Source organism: Lissotriton vulgaris, chromosome 2_1, assembly GCF_964263255.1.
Source record: "Lissotriton vulgaris chromosome 2_1, aLisVul1.2, whole genome shotgun sequence".
NCBI lineage: Eukaryota > Metazoa > Chordata > Amphibia > Caudata > Salamandridae > Lissotriton > Lissotriton vulgaris.
This window is the reverse complement of record NC_141687.1, coordinates 456315388-456332549: the sequence shown is the minus strand read 5'-3', so window position 1 is coordinate 456332549 and position 17162 is coordinate 456315388. Positions and strand designations below refer to the sequence as shown.

The following is a 17162-nucleotide window of genomic DNA, read 5'->3' as shown; positions in this document are numbered from 1 at the left end:
TGTACACATTTCCATTTACATATACATAGCTTGTCACAATAGATGTACTGACTGAATGGACCTCTATATGGAGATGATGGAATAACTGCTATCCCTGTCCAATTGAATTGGAAGGCTAATGGGTGGACATCAAATTATTTTGAGAAGAAAATTCTTTCTCCTAAATAACTAGTAGTTGAAGAATAGTAGATTTGTGCAAAGTTCTTCGCTGATGTGCGTGAGCTATATTGCAATCTATATTAGAGGTCACTCCGAGAGTTTCAGGACTGAGTCAATTTCTTCTAAATATCTTAATGCGAGAGAAGATGGCTGCGAGCATGGAGACTACAAGCGACCAGCATAGTGGTGGCGGCCTATGCTCTGAACACATGCGCATGCATGCAACTGAACACCACCATTAAAGAACTGGACACTGCGTTTTTAATAAAAACATTTATTATGCTTTTCCGTCTGAAATGAATCAACAACCAGACAAGAAGCTTACACAGCTGGGTGCCTAGGATTGTGACAAAAGGCACCCCCAACTGCGCGTTACACTGACATCTGTGAAGTGAGTGGAGACAGACAGACCACAGACAGATGAAGCGTCAGAAACAACCTGACTAGAAACTTCTGGACAAGCGCTGGTAATCCTTTACTGTAGTACATGTCAATACCCCTGCATTGCAGTTTCAGAAAGTGGAAATACATCAGCAATTAGCACCATCGTTTTCTTTCTTTTACGCTTCCCTATTGTAGTGGTTTCAGCAACAGAGAAGTACGGAAGCACCAACAATTATGGAATTAAAATCCATGGATAAAAAAGGACATTTGGGTGTTCGGTTCCCACATTCTGCTGTATGTAGTTGAGATTTGGACGGACACATTTTGTACTTGTACGAATTTGTTGCATATTGCAATTTTCTCTTTCATAGCGTTTCGAGTAAGCCATCAAACTTAGCCCAGTTTCTGTCCACGATGAGGTAGATTCAACAACACCATTCTTGCTTGACTTGTGAGCTTCATCCTGGTTAGGAAAGATGGGCCAAGTTTGACGTTGGGGCTCATCAATGTTTTTATTTTAAAAAAAGGAGAACATTCAATGTGCTCTGTGTCGTTTCTAAGCGTTGACATTTATTTAGCACCACCGGGGCATTTTGTTGAAAAAAACTATTGGTAAAAAAATAGAGTAAAAGACTTTGTATTGTATTTTGTGTTGTATCAAAATACCTCAAAAAATAGCCTCAAACACCTAGTTATTTTTTGTTCCTGAAATTGTTGTGAAATAAATAACTGGCGTACAATTGATGAGTCGCACGATGACAATCACAAAAGAAAATACAGGGGGCATGGATGTGATGTGAAACATAGGCTATGGTTTAAGGTAAAGCAGTGTCTTTCATTTACAAGAAGCAAACTGGGCCAACGTCCACACCAAATTCTTGCTCGGGGCCGCCAATGTCCAAGGGTGCAATGTCCACAATGGGCAACCGCATTGTCTTACGCGTTCTGTACTCAAAGACTGTTTTACCCCATTCTCCGGTGTGCCTCTGTTGAATGAAAACAAAATCATGTGTCAGTAAAATACAGTTTATTGCCACGCAATAATTATAAAAGATTTGTAGACAACATAAAAATGGGGGGACTCATTTATGAAAAGTGACGCATCGCTGCGTGAAAACAGCGATGTGTCACTTTTCACTGCGCCCTCCTTGCGACACCAATGATGCGTCATATTTACAGTATGACGCATCATGGCGCAAGGAGTTACAGATACGTCAGTATTTCTGACGTATCTGTATGGCGCAGAAGTGACGCACTACTGGAGTGTGTCACAAAAGTGACGCAACTCCAGCAATGTGTCCTTTCACATGGGGCAAGCCCCATGTGAAAGGGCCTGCATCAGTCTTATGCCTGCTGTGAGGGAGGCGTAAAAAATTGACGCATTTGTGTCCTAGTAATGGTGCAGTGAAATCTTATAGATTTCACAGCGTCACTTCTATGACCCTTTCTTGCGTCAGAAGGCCCCCCGCATACATTATACCTGGCGTAGGAATAATGTAGCGCAGGGGTTTACAAAGTGGCGCATCTACCTAGATGCGTCACTTTCTAAATATGGTGCAACAAGACACATTTTTTACTCTGCTGGTGTGTCACAAAAAGTGACGCACCGGCGGCGTAAAAGTGACGCATTGCCTCATAAATGAGGCACTGGGTATTTACGCCGTGCCATATTTGCTCCACACAGCCCCCACACTCTTACAAAATTCTTTAAGCAAATGGGGTATAAAATGCCCATAGTTCTAGTCTTGAAATTCATGAAGGACCACCTATATCTTCCCATAGAACTGTTCAGCACTAAATATGAAAAGGCTAATCTAAGTGTGGCTTTTCGCTTCATCAGTGGCTGGACGTGTAACCCGAGAGGTCTAACTAAACTTACACAAAAGAAAGTCTCATTTTCATGGGACACGCAACTCTTTTCTGAGTTCTGGTGAGAAAGGCAGGATCTCAGAAATGTGCATCACTCTGGGATATTCATCACCAGCGGAGCATTCCATCTGTTACCACCTCCCATGTGAAATACCCTCTAGCGCATACTATAGGTCATAGAATTCTAGGTCAGTAGTCATCAATAAAAGGGATGATTTCCAGCCAGGGCCCAAGTGGCATCATAGTCAATAAGAGAAAAGCCTAAGTGTTCACAAAACAAGGTCATTCAGACAGTAATAGCAAAGGTTCAGTGTTCACGAAAATAAGGTCGTACAGACAGTAGGAGCAAAACTTCAGTGTCACTCACAAAAGGTTACTCCATAAAACAAGGTAGAACTCACTCTTTTGTTTACAACCCTGCAATTTTACACTGGGTGCGTTTACCTGTCATTCCTTCCTACTAATTGAGATTTAAAAATCTAGTGAGTTTAAAACCCAACCACATGTTTAAGCATCATGCAGATATCTGAATTTAAATCCTGAGCTGCTTGTTACTTTACTATCCACTTGTTACTTCTGAATATACTTATTAAATAGTTTTACAGAAAATCTTTGACACTGAGCAATTGTATGCTCATTCATGCTACATCCTAGAGTCAAATGTTACTTCACGTTCACTGCTGCATTGCACAGCAATTAGGAGGCCACTAACACTGCACAGGCTGACTAAAGACTACAATCCTGCGAGCGGGAGTCAGGGGTGGCATGGATACATGGATGGAAGGATAGGTGTCAAGCACCTGGAATCACTAATGGTAATAGTCGTGCATGATAAACTGCCACATCATCAGCAACATTATCATATGGCTGGTGTTCACACGCAGGCGCGGCAGGAATAGGTAAGAGTGGCGGGGGATGGGGTGGGATAGGGTGGGGGAAAGGACAACGGAGTACGTAAACATTTTTTTTTTTTAAGTACATAAAACCATTTAACCTGCATTCACAGAGTTAGCAATGCGGCGAGCATAAGGTAAATGATTTTATTGTTTGTTTTACTTAATTTTACTTATTCCGTCATCTGTCAACTCCCTCCCACCCCCTGCCACCACCCCACCCTACCCTGTCCCCGCACCACCCCACCGTACTTACCTGTGCCGACCATGCCTGATCACAAACTCAGTTGAATCTCAATGAAAGAAGAAACATGCTCTTTAAAGTGTAGACAATTCGAGTGATTGAGAGTAACTTACAGTGCAGCCATCTTCAAGAACGGAATATGCAAATTTGCTGTTGCCTTCAGCCTTCAGTTCACTTTCCATTGAAGTCATAAGTTTCACTGCTTTCTTTACATTTCCGTTCTCTTGGTCCATGTAAGCAATGCTATTCTTGCAATGGTAGGTGATATTTTGCGACGCACGACTTGAAAGGATTCGAAGGAATGCAATTTGGACTTCAGAGACATCTTCTGGAAGATCAGCATCTCCATAGCTGAACTGTAGAAGAAAGGAAAAAGAGAAACCTCAGTATTGTACAGAATACCCACTTTGTGACTTAAGGTTGTTCTTCTCTAAGACCAATCACATAGCAGTAAATAGTGAAATCGGTTCCCAAGGTCTAGCACAATCAGGATGGGTGTATTTGACATGTGTAGGAATTGTTTTGGTTGATTTCAGAAATGGCTACCATTTTATCAACACATTTTTCAGATGAGATAGTTTTCTTTTTAATAGGGTGTAAAGAAGAAATGATTCATTTGGAAATTTAGAATTATGCAATATTTCATGCTAAATACACTACATTGATACTTACAATTGATCATAATTATTTGGCAGCAAAACACTACTTAAGGTGCATGCAGACTAGAACAGCTTCTCTGCTACACATCAGTATGTGGTTTTTTTTTCTCCATTATCTAAGTATGTGCACTGTTATCAGTTTGACTTTAGACATGTGTAGCTGATGACTCATGAGGATATGTAATGTATTATTGGCAAAATTAATGAAGAATACTGAAGGCTCCAACACGAATATTGTGGGAACTCTGATGGGGTTGTCCTATCAGAATTACAAGGTCCCAGGACCCAGTAAGTTTTATCCAGGAAATCCATCTGGTGAAATAAGCCAGAATCTCTCAGTGAAACTCCAAGGATGAATGAGGACTTAGCAAGGGACCTAGGACATTATTCCATTCAACTGCTAAATTATCATTCTAATTATTAGAGGAACCACTAGGTTCACATTGTAATTCCCAGTAGCTGAGCCGCTTAAAGATGTCAGAATCAGTGGCTGTTGGGGTAGCAATACTTACCAAGGCCAAATCTCTGGCACTCCTGATGAGGGTTTCAGTTATAAAACTGAATCGGAGGATTACTTGAGTAAATCATGTGGAACTTGACTACAGAAAATTTTACACAACTGATAATAGATGTGTAAAAACAGCATTTTACAAACACCGAATCATAATATGAGGGGATTGTTGCATCACAAATTTGGGTTAAAAGACTGATTGTGGGTGTTCTTGGGGAGGGCACTTTGCAAATGCAGATGAACACATGGAAACCAGAGCTTTGGGTTATTCATACACCACTTGCGGGTAGTTTCCATACATGTAAATTTGGATTTGTCAAAACTAGGATTACGTGCCTTACCTAAATGGGATTGTGGAGGGAATAGCCTAAAAAATCACATAACACAGTGGATGTGTTTTATCAACAGGAAAAATGTTTTTCACTTGGATAAATAATACATTATTTTATGTGCTACTGCTGGCAGAAATGCTCCATTTATCAATGTTATGACTTGTACAGCCCCAGGATACTTAGGACTGATGTAGATTTCATGGAGTTCTTCTAGGATCCTTAATAAATCACTATAAAGTCAGACAGCTACTCCAAATCTAGGAGTAGATAAGGTATCCGATTCTTAAGAAAAGCCTGTTATGAGTTTGATCTACACAGTATAAAGTGTGTTTTATAAATGCGATTCATATGATAAGTAAAGGATACGTTAGGTAACTATTAAATAGATGCACAGGTCTTCGAGAGTTAGACTTCTAGGACATAGGGATGCCATGGCCTACACCATCTGTGAAATTAGAATTGGGTCAGCTGGAGCATTAACTGTGCGATGGGGTACTGGAACCATATCAGATCAATTTTATATATTTGCATGTGGGTGGAGTGCAAAACTGGAGCAGGCAGAGCACGTCTTGTCTGCAGTCATCACAATTGTATGCTCTTTTGTAGCCACACATATAAAAAATTGAAGGTTATATGGGCAAAATAGCAGATCATGTGGGGCTTGTCCTAGAAAATCAATCAGAATCTTGCCTTTTTCTGACATAGAAGGTCATGAATAAATGGACTTTTGGCTGAAATACATTGCCAGCAGCTAAACCCTAAAGTAGCATGTCTTGATTGGGAAATACTTCAACACCTGTATTCAGAACTTTTTTTAATAAATAAACATATTTAAATAGTACTGTACATTGTCATTTGGAAGAATCTTTGGTCTACTCTTTGAATTACACATATCACAACCTCAAAATCTGGATTTTTAATCCATACCTGGAAGCCACCATCCATAGACTCTCCAAACCAAATATGTTTCTTGTCATTTGTTGTGCTAGTCCACCACCTCTTCTTATGAACAGTGCTTGGGTTAGCATTTACACAGGTCTCTCCAGTTTCCATGTTGCAAAATACTTTGATGGCATCCATTTTGCATCCTTGGTTCGGATCAATCCAGTAATGACCTAAGGACATAGAAATTAGCATAATACCCTCTTAATTCAAAAGGAAGCAAAGCAAACCTCAGTTTTTGTTCTATGGCCTGGAATATGGGAAGTGTCGGTTCCCTAAGTAGAGACATCAACTATGGAAAATGTTTTTACCTTTCATGAAAATAATGGTGTTACTTCTCATTGGGTCAGTGTTTCATTGAATTCATAACAATAATACAATTTCCCTAGATTAGCATGGTTTGTTCTATAGCAACATTACGATTTTGTAGCTAATTTACCAAAATCACGTGTGAATTATACAAGTATGGTACTATGCAATACTTTACCACTTTCTAATTGAGGATGGCAGAACTTCAGGTCTCTGCAGTTGCGAGCTGGGTTCTTGCGTGATCCATCAGGGCTGATTATGTTTTCGATCTGGCTGTTAATGGTTTTCAGGGAGGACATGATTTCATCAGCGCTGACTCTCTGATCTGCTGGCTGGTCACCGTACCAGGGAGCTTGGCCGGGCCCCTTTTCACCACCAAATGCTCCCAACTGCCCAGCACCACCTTCACAACAAGGACCAGGTGCGCCTGGAGGACCAGGTTGTCCTGGGGGACCAGCAGGTCCAGAAGAACCCTAAAATGTAAGCATCCACAAGTGATTCATCTTGATTTCATCTTGTATTTAAACCAACAGACTCAGATAGGATGGTTTCCAGCACAAGTTGATCAATGGATTTGGACCATAGGTTCTTTAAGATAACTTGAAAAGCAGTCACATCTTATGTAAAGCTGTGATGGAGGAGGTAGGATATGGAGCTAACATCTGAAGAGTGATTGTCAGCATACACAGACTTCTTGCTGAATCATTTAATGCAACATATGTCATATCTGATGCAAGTGGTGGTCTCCTAGTGTGACCCATGTGAGTCTTGACATACTTTGAATCACACTTTTGCAGTAAGAAGTTATGAGTGGTCCAAGTTATGTCCTCCTTCTAATGTGATGTGGCAGGCCAGACAAGCACCGGTAGCCATACATTAAAGCATGCACTTGCAACACTACTGTGTATGAAGCAAATCACCGGAAAATGTTTTGTTACATGTATGCTGTAAAGAGTATACATAAAACCAACACATTTTCAAGAAAAGAGAGTACACAGAACCACTATTGTGGAGGCCTTTGAAAAAATTCAAGGCATCATTAAGCCAGTAAGACCACTATATTTCCCCACAGAGGACACATTGGGGGAAATATTCATCACAGAACGCTGGGAAGTGTGAAGTAATAGTTATTCCATTATCTACTGCTCTAATTTAGTTTTTTTTAACAGCAATTGCTCATCATCTATGGCATTTCAAAGGATTACCTTTATATATAAACTCTGAATTTAAGAGAAAGAAGCCTGAAATTATAGTTAATTCTGAAATTGCCATTTCCCTTTACCTTGATGAATCACAATATTTAATCCCAACCTAGGTGTCACTCCCATCTGCATTAAATTATCCTTGAATGCACATTATCGTCCTAGAGTGATTGTTTATGTATGACATTGTGAGCATTTGCTAGGATTAGGGTTTCCATATCCCCAAGATAGTGGTGGGCATGGTGCCACAGTACAGAGTCAATCATCTCTATCAAAGAGTATTTTTTATAGGGAATAGGGCTTAATATGCTCAGCCTAGTAGACAATACAACCCTCTCAAATGGGAGTGTAAGCAAGTAGGACACATTTAAAGAAAAACAAGGTTCATATATTTTAAAGGCACATATTACCCCCCTGAGCCTTATAAACTTACAATAATTGCATGTTTGGCCACAAATGTTTTATCGTAAGCGCTTGCAAAGCATTTTTTTCGACTAACCTCTGAGCCAGTTTCCCCTCTGCTGCCACGAGGACCTGGAGGACCAATTGGGCCTGGGTAACCGCCATGACCATCTTTGCCTGGGGGACCAGCAGTTCCAGGAGGGCCCTATCACAATAAAAGTTGTAATGTAAGCGCAATGTAAGGAGTCACTTGATCAACATTGAACGGAATATTCATGCTCCTACAGACATTTTTGCTTAGGTCAATAAATACCTTAAAACCTATTCATAATTTGTACGAAATTTCACAGACATTGAAAATCAATCAAACGTAACAAACAAAGAGGCTCATCATTTATAAAAATTAATTGAATATTTTCGAACATATAATTCACTGAAATATAATATTTCTCAAAATACTGTAATAACAACGGAGAAATCATATGAAAATGTCAAGTTTTTCAGATGCTATCTAAAGGCAATAAAACCCTTAAATCAAACAGAACGTGAATAAATATCGCACTGTCAGTGCTACAAGATTGACACATTTTTACATGTTTTTTTCCAATTGTTGATTTTCTGCAAGCTCGAGGTTTGGTTAGTTCTGAGAGGCATGTGCATCCTCATTTTATGATAATCAAATAAATCATCATGTAGACTTAACAGATGGAACTTTGATATAAATCACACAAAGATCAAGTTCTATTATTTTCAGTGCAGATTCACAAATCAGCATAGGAAAGAAATCAGCATCGTAAGACAATTGTGTAACAGACATCCTGAGGCCACATTTTGGATTCACGTCTCTGACCCATTCTACAATGTGTTTGACACTTAAGTTTTTACATTGGCCACAGTCTGGGCCAGTGTGTCGTATCACAACAAATGCACAGTTTCAAGTGGAGGCTCAAAATGTGCTCCGACATTGAGAACAGCACATTAATAAAAAATGTGTTTTAAGCCGACGGCCTGCCTTGCAATGTGGATGTGGCAACGAGGGCTACATGTAAAGGGGGGAGGCGCAGAGATTCCTTTGCTAGCAGGTACAGTGAGACGCTCCATTCATCGACAGGGAGGTCTCAGGGCTGTCCATGGGACCTCTATTCTCCCTTTCATTGTGCAGCTACTGAGGACACACTGAGTGTGCTCTCCTTCAATGGGGAACATTCAGTGATACCCCACCACCACAACAGATCCTTTGCCTCTGCGCCTGTGTCTGTAATACAATGAAGACGCAGAGGCAAAGTGTTTCCTCATTTGCATGATACCACGTCCTCATGCAAATTAAGGAATGTCTCCTTGAAATAGTGCTGGCACATATGCAGAGCCAGGGGTAATGTGGTACAAAGTGCAAGTGTATGTGGCCCCCTTCTTTAACACCAAACTCCCCCAATGGTCTTGAGTTCTTAAAAACATAGCTTGTGCAAAGTAAATATACTACTTTTTCCAGGTACAGCATACACTTTAAACTTTACCCAGTTACAATACATTGATGCTTCTGCACTTACCCTGGGACCAGCACTTCCTGGACTTCCATTGGCACCTTGATGGCCAGAAGGTCCCTGCAAAGGACAAGAATGCAAAATACATAAACAAATAGTTTATTGCATAAGGAAAAATGCTGCCAGGCCAACAAATATGTATCAAAGGCCTTTTTTAGATACATATGCAACTATATTTATAAAGCATATTTAACTTAAGTACAAATGAATCCTGATTCTTCTCCAACCTGCTGCATCTAAATGTTGTGAAGTGATGGCTGGTTTGTAAGCATGTGTGAAGAGCTTCCAAGCATTAGCTTTATAGTCTGATGTAACATGAACTTATCTGAATGAAGTTGGACTTATTTTACGAAAACAAGCCAATTCACATAGCATAATTCATAAAGAATTAATCTACATAAGCTTTAATATGGAACACTACTTTGCTAGCCAAGCATTCCTTTTAGAAAGGTAAGTTGTTAAGAGGATGTTGACTTTCATAGTAGCCTAAACAGACATTGTGTGTGTCATGGAACATGCAAGGCAATGTTTTGAAATAAAGCAACAATGTTTTAACAATAGGTTTGTAATGTAAAGATGAATAAAATCAACAAAACAACGTAAACACTTCATATTCTTGAAGTGGAATCTAAAATCTGAAAGTCCAAATACAGATTATAGAGAAGTATCTGCATTTATAGGTCCCTTGCCAACTATTACTTCTCATAAATTGTATTTTATTTTATTTTTATGATTTTGATTGTTCAACAATAAAAAAATTAACCGAACCTAAAAGTTAGGGTTGCCAGCAATTGGGCAGTAATACTCATAAGTACCCTACTCAAAAAGTAATATATGAACAAAATGTTTTGCTCATACTTGGATTTTATATTTCACCAGATAAAGATAGATATTTAGTTTGTACCCCAAATTGCCTCACAGCAGAAATTTCTTCTTTCAGACATTGACATATATCAGAGACAGTTTAAGTAGAGATAGTGGGCCAGATGTATGAATTTCTGATTTTGCATTCCATAATAGCGACACCATAGGAAACACTATTTAGGAAATGCAAAATGATATGCACAACATTTGCTATTCCCTAATAGCAATTCCTACAGAGTAAGAATCGCTATTAGGGAAGTGCAAATAGGAAATGCCACTGCATTCCCACCTATGGGCAAAATAGGAAATGGTTTGCATTTTCTAAGTTTTGATTTCCTAATAGGAAATCGCAATTTAAGATATGCAAAACCAAGGGTACCTCTGGGCTTAAGGCCTCCAAGGAGGCACCCCAAATTTTCAAGTGCATATATAAGTGCATATATGCCCAAGGGCATGTTACATGTTACATGTACAAAACGATTTTTAAAAATGTACACATGGTTACCATCGATCTTGCTTTATACATGTGCTTTGGGAATCACAAATAGGCAATCCCTATATGTGATTACCTACATTGCAATCACAATTTCCGTTTTCAAGTGGGAAGAAATCGTAAATTGCGACAGCGATTTGGCCTTTGTACATAGAAAAAGGCCATTCAGCAGTTCTTATTGGGCCGAAATAGTGATTCAGCCAGTTAGAAATGCAAAATGGCTTTATACATCTGGCCCCAGTGTACACAATAGGTTAAAGTGTAAAAATGTGATTTATTCGGGGTTAAATATCTTCTTAAATTATATATATATGTATATATATATATATATTCCTGACCGCCAGATACGTGACGGGTGAAATACAGGTGCAGACCTCTTTCGAACTCCTTAGAATCACGGACCACCACACAGGATCAAGGTGCAAGCAGTGTGGTTAGTTCATTTAGCATAAGGAGACAAGTGTCTTTCCATGATGCGTTTCGCTCCAGGAAGGAGCTTGGTCACATATATATATATCCATGATTATAGCTATAGATATATATTTATCTATAGTAATAAATATCTTGAATATCTTCTTTTACTAATATTCAAAATTGACATTATTTTAGCTATTAACTATAAGTACCCAAAATTATAACAAACGATAATCGAGCTTCAAGTCTATTTTTCTTAAAATCCTTAGTTTTAGTCAGTCTATGATAATAATAATTCAATAAAGCTTGCCATTACTTACGGGAGAACCCGGGGAACCTGGGGTACCGGGCATTCCGCGATGGCCTTTGATACCATTTGTGCCACGTTCTCCAGCTTCACCTTTATCACCACGAGGACCTTGCACACCCTGCCAAAAGCAAACACAATTTAAAATGGCAGAACCAATGTACTGTAATACAATATGTGGCTCAGACCTTGATGGTGATACTTACGGGAGCACCACGAGCACCAGCAGGACCAGCAGGGCCAGATGGACCACCAGGTCCCTGTGGATATAAAGTAACAAGCGTAATTAAGAATGAGAATCTTCTGTTGTATATCTCATGTTTATATTGACTTGCCAAACATAGATTATAGTCATTGCCTTAGGTATATGGGAGAATGTCGCCAAAGTGAAAATCATCATAAAAATGATACTCTATGGATATAATTGCCAGGAAATGGATAGTGGAAGAAAGTATTTCCTTTATTACAGAGGTGTACATAAAAATCTTAAGAGTAACTTGATATGGTAGAATTGTGTTAGGTCTGTCGGAAGACTTCTCTGGAAGACAATAACATAAATTCTGTTCCATCAGCTGTCTCTATTTCCTGTTTTTGGGAACCTCTGTTAAAATACACTGATTTGTGAATGTTCAGATGCCAGTCTATAATAATGGGTACATGCCTTGCCTCCATACCCAAATCCTTTTTATTACATAAAATGGTAATACTATAGCTGTTTATGATTTTCAGTGAAAATGCTCAAGATGTCTATTTGCAATGGTTGGTAGAGTGCACACATTTGTTTAGCAAAATGGTTAAATGAAAATTACATGAAAAGTGGGTCCTGAAAACTGGTTTGTTCCATGTTCGCTTCATTTGTTCCCCGTGCACAGCAGATGATTAGTGCTGCACTTGTTCTGTACTTCTTGGGACAGCATACCACTGGCTCCCACAAGCATATATAATTAAGATTCCCTAAATCCACATTTTTATTACATTTTCTCTGTGTTAAGGAGATTTTGTCACCCATAGCAAATTATGTAAGATTTATTTGAAAAATCCAAAAGAGTGGCAATACGTTGCTGACCTTGCAGTGAAATTATGTCACATTCTCTGACAAAAAAGGACAGGGACATCTGAATCCACCAATGCATGATGATGTTTTATTATATCTTCGGCTACCAACTTTAGAGGACTTCCTCTGCACAACTGATGCTTTATTGCTTCTTAAAACTCATCCTGACACTGAATCTTCACATATTTCTGCATCAATTTCCTTAACTTTGGGTCAAGAGTAACACTCTTAATATCAATCTCTTAGTGAAGAATTTAGATATTTACTGGAATGTTTACTTTCACATTTTGACTACTGTCCATGCTTTGGTTCTTTCCTGATTTGGCTGCCAGAAATTGTATTATTTTCGATTTGCAGCCATCTTCTCTAGCACCCCAAAAGAGCACACTTGTTGCCAGTTGACCAGCCCATAAATGGTTGATCACCTCATACTAGTTTTGATTTATATTGGCTTCCTTTACACCACAATATTCTTCTATCTGCTAACTGTGTTCACCCATCTTTTAGTATATGTACTGTTGTAGATATATAGTGGGTCGGAAAGTATATTTTATCAAATGTTTTGTAGAAATATTAGAGGATAAGCCTTTTCAATATCTTGTATTGTAGAAAAAAAGAATAGACCTAGATATTAGAACTATCTGCTTGCATAACTTGTACAAAATATCTTTAGTGCATCATCATTCATCCTCTATTAAAAAGGAAGAATATGCTTTGATGTTTTATATTACAGGCAAAATACCAACAGTTACATTCTCTTATACAAAGCTATGAATTTGTTAATACATGATATATATGGAGAATTAATCAATTTTCCGAAGAAGCAGCATTTGGTCACAAAACATGTGCTAACTCTCTGCTTTTATGTCTACACAGTTCAAATGGATATAACAAGAGCATTTTCAGAAACCTGGTTAATTTGTTTTAAAAAGAAGAATAGTTCAATCATTGATTTTCAGACAATTAGTGGCTCTTGCTTTCAAAAATACAAATAATGTGAAATTCACTAATTTGAGGATTTCTGAATAGTCTGAGAATGCATATTCTAGTTTTGGGTCTCATCTCAGTTCCTTGGAAGAATTTAGCAGCTCTGAAATCCAATTTCTAAAGAACATAATTAAGTCTAACGAAATTACTTCATATTTTCTAGACTTACACTCTCTCCTCTCTCGCCTGACTTTCCAGCTGGGCCAACAGGACCAGGAGCTCCAGGATGTCCAGGAGAACCAGGTGCACCTGGAGAACCATTTTCACCACGATCACCCTGAGAACACAAAAATGTATTAGAAACAATGTTTACTTTGATTTAGTAATCTTTCAAACAAAACAAGTGACAAAGATTATATTGTAAAAGAGCTTTCTTTCTGCATACCTTGGGACCAGAAGACCCATCACGTCCAGGTACACCATCCGATCCAGGGTTACCCTAATTAAGATGAAAGTGTACATTTTAAAATCTATAGGCATGCCATTATACCTGGTTTACTTATAAATCACTTTGAAAGTATTCCTGCATTGAGCATAAAGTTATAGAGCGCTGGACATGATTTAACTCATTTGATGAAACCCTTAAACTACCATGATCTGGCATATAATAAAACAAGAATTTAACACAATTTGGAAGGTTAGAAATAGAGTAATAATTCAGTATAAGTATGCCAAATGAATTACTGATAATGTACATTGATGCAGTCTGTAAGAGATGAACTTCAAATTGGTGGAGAAGCAGGGAAAGGGGATGTATGGGTTGAATTATCAAATTCCTTTTTATCTCAAATAAGGACACTAGATAAACCTAACAGCTTTAGTGTTTAGACACCAAACTGCTATTGTTATGATAAAAGGCAAAAGCTTACTAAAATTAGGCATACTAAAATTAAATGTAAGTGAATATGTTACCTCAATAACTTGTACTGTACTTTTTACCAAACCCCACCATTTACTGTTTAAAGAATACGTTTTCAATGTAAAGTGAAGAAAAACAATAAACAAAAATGCTCTAAAATGTAAAGTTAAATTTGTAAAACTAAGTATATCTTCAGTTGAACACATAAGAATGCACGCTGATTGAAAATCTATTTGAAGCAATGCTGATGGAATTCGAAAGATTAAATAAATATATATCATAAAGATTATGTGTGAAACAATCACTTACATCTCTGCCAGGTTCTCCTGGGGCACCATTTATACCAGCAGGTCCTGGTGATCCAGGATTTCCACGGTCACCAGGGGAGCCATTGGTGCCAGCTTTACCATCTTCACCCTACAAAAATAAAACAGGCTCAATACTATATGATATATTAATGTAAAAGTCAGGAGGAGAGCAAGCAGTAATATGCCTACTACAAACTGAATTAATTAGCAGTGGCAAGTCTGATTAAGAATAAAATGATTTACTGATTGGGTTAAGATTGTATATGACATGTTATTCTGTGAACATCCTTCTTATTATATATATATATATATATATATATATATATATATATATATATATATATATATATATATATATATATATATATATATATATATATATATATATATATATATATATATATATATATATATATATATATATATATATATATATATTAAAAATGTTATCCTAAATGCATTATTGTCAACATCCTGTTTTATCTACTTTTGTTGTCATTATTGTTTGTTTTAAGAGTTTTCTGTTTGTTTAATCTAGTGTTTTGTCCAATGCAATGCAGACATTTAAGTAGGCTCAGCTAGTCAGTGTTGTCTCTTTTAGTGCTTACTTAAACATAATTTAAAAATAACATAGCATTTGATGTCTAATAGAGGCAGCAATAATTAGAAATTAGACATTTAAGACATTTCTACATCTAGGCATGTAGTCCTCAATTATATGGTGTCATTTTGCATTACCATAATGATACACGGTTCGTGGAGTAGTTTGAGACACAATCCAACACAAAGGGCAACACATTCAGATTTTTGCCTGAAATATATTTGATCACCATGCTGTTGTCATTTGTTTTCTGGTACTGCAAATAAATTCCACAACAGCATCCCAATGATATGTTTAAGGAAGTCAGGTTATACCACCGGAGGCTGGAAATGGGATCTTCACTTTTTGAGAAAAATATTACCCTGAAACTTATTTTATTTTTAATGCATTTTACCCTTGCTCTGTGCTGGTGCCATATGTGTGTGTTTTAGAATTCCAGATGAAAAGGAAAAGCACATTGTTGAGTGGGGTAAAAATAAAGTAGGAAAATAAAGAATATCAAAAGCAGATAGTCTCAGCAGGTAGCGCCCCATGATTTGTCCATGCTGTGTGACTACTGCTCAATCACCATAGCTCTTATATGTTGATGAAGAGACACTGGATGGCTGATATAGGTGTTGGCTAATACCCACAAGATTAATTACCAGTATCCATTAAATGCAAACATTTACCACAACCATAACCTAGAAAAGGACAAATGTTCCACCATCAAACGCATATCTTTTAACTGGAGGGGACTGGGGTGTAGTAACACAATTTACTTTGGTTATAGAGGCATGGTTATAGTTATAAAGTCTTCGGAAATAGTGAGATTCCCACTGTAGAATTCTGTGAACAATCAGTGGTGTTATTTATCGCCCCACTCTACGTCTCATTCATAGACTGCTAATGTCACTTTCAATTAATTTTTCACACATTTGTACATATGTTGTACACCCATATTGTCACCCATATTGTGTGCCTAAAACCACTGTGAAGTTTTCACTTGCACCTCATTTCAGCTCCATGTAATTTGTGTTAACTATACAATTTTATTGTTTCTGTTGCATTCTGTGAATGGTCAGTGAATCTGTGTAGAATTTCCATGAATTTACCTTCGGGCCAGGAATGCCAGGAGCACCTGCCCTGCCTTGAAGACCTGGAAGTCCAACAATGCCACGTGAACCGACTGGGCCTGAAATTCCAGAAGGACCTGGGGCACCCTGTAAAAAACATAAATGGATTTTTTTTCATCTATGTGGCATATAGCCTGTGATCATTTAATTATTTTGGTTCTATTAATACTGATAAATCTGCCAGTGTGGAAAGTAAAATAACATGTTTGCCTCCTGCCTACTCACCGATTCTCCCCTTGAACCTGGAGCTCCTCTTTCGCCTTGTGTACCTGGTTCACCCTTTGGACCACTGCCACCTGGACTGCCTGGTGGACCTGTACTGCCAGCTGGACCAGGGGGCCCATCCTTTCCTGGAGCTCCAGAAGAACCAGGTGGACCTTGATTACCCTAAATTCAAATACAAACAAAAAATGGTCCTTAGAACTAATGTGTATTCCCTTCATTACTTTTTAAAAAGTCTTGGTATCTGTTATAATTTTCTAAGAAAGGTTAACACTTTTAGTCTGCGTGATGTATCTAGGTGATGGAATGTGGTTAGGAATTATAATTTGTTTTATACAACTAACAATGATGACGGATGGAAGTCTCCTTTGGTGGGAGTTCACCCTCATCCTCTCCAGAGAACATGGCCTTGTTCAGCTGTAGGCATCACTAGGCAATAAGGCCTCTATCACAAACATTCAATTTGCCCCCATACAAACACTTAAAAGCCT

At 38.0% G+C, this 17162-nt stretch overlaps 1 protein-coding gene across 1 annotated transcript in view; it reads right to left on the bottom strand.

The window, feature by feature from the left end:
• Nucleotides 1-417: 417 nt before the first annotated feature.
• Nucleotides 418-17162, bottom strand: part of COL3A1 (collagen type III alpha 1 chain) — a 113698-nt gene continuing 96953 nt past the window's right edge. The window contains exons 39-51 of the mRNA XM_086955350.1: nt 16675-16836; nt 16429-16536; nt 14735-14842; nt 13952-14005; nt 13736-13843; nt 11732-11785; nt 11539-11646; nt 9454-9507; nt 8004-8111; nt 6481-6775; nt 5979-6166; nt 3663-3905; nt 418-1529 (exon numbers count right to left, since the gene is read on the bottom strand). Of these exons, the coding sequence (XP_086811476.1) occupies nt 1383-1529; nt 3663-3905; nt 5979-6166; nt 6481-6775; nt 8004-8111; nt 9454-9507; nt 11539-11646; nt 11732-11785; nt 13736-13843; nt 13952-14005; nt 14735-14842; nt 16429-16536; nt 16675-16836 (1737 nt within the window). The 3' untranslated portion in view covers nt 418-1382. The remainder of the gene's footprint in view (nt 1530-3662; nt 3906-5978; nt 6167-6480; nt 6776-8003; nt 8112-9453; nt 9508-11538; nt 11647-11731; nt 11786-13735; nt 13844-13951; nt 14006-14734; nt 14843-16428; nt 16537-16674; nt 16837-17162) is intronic.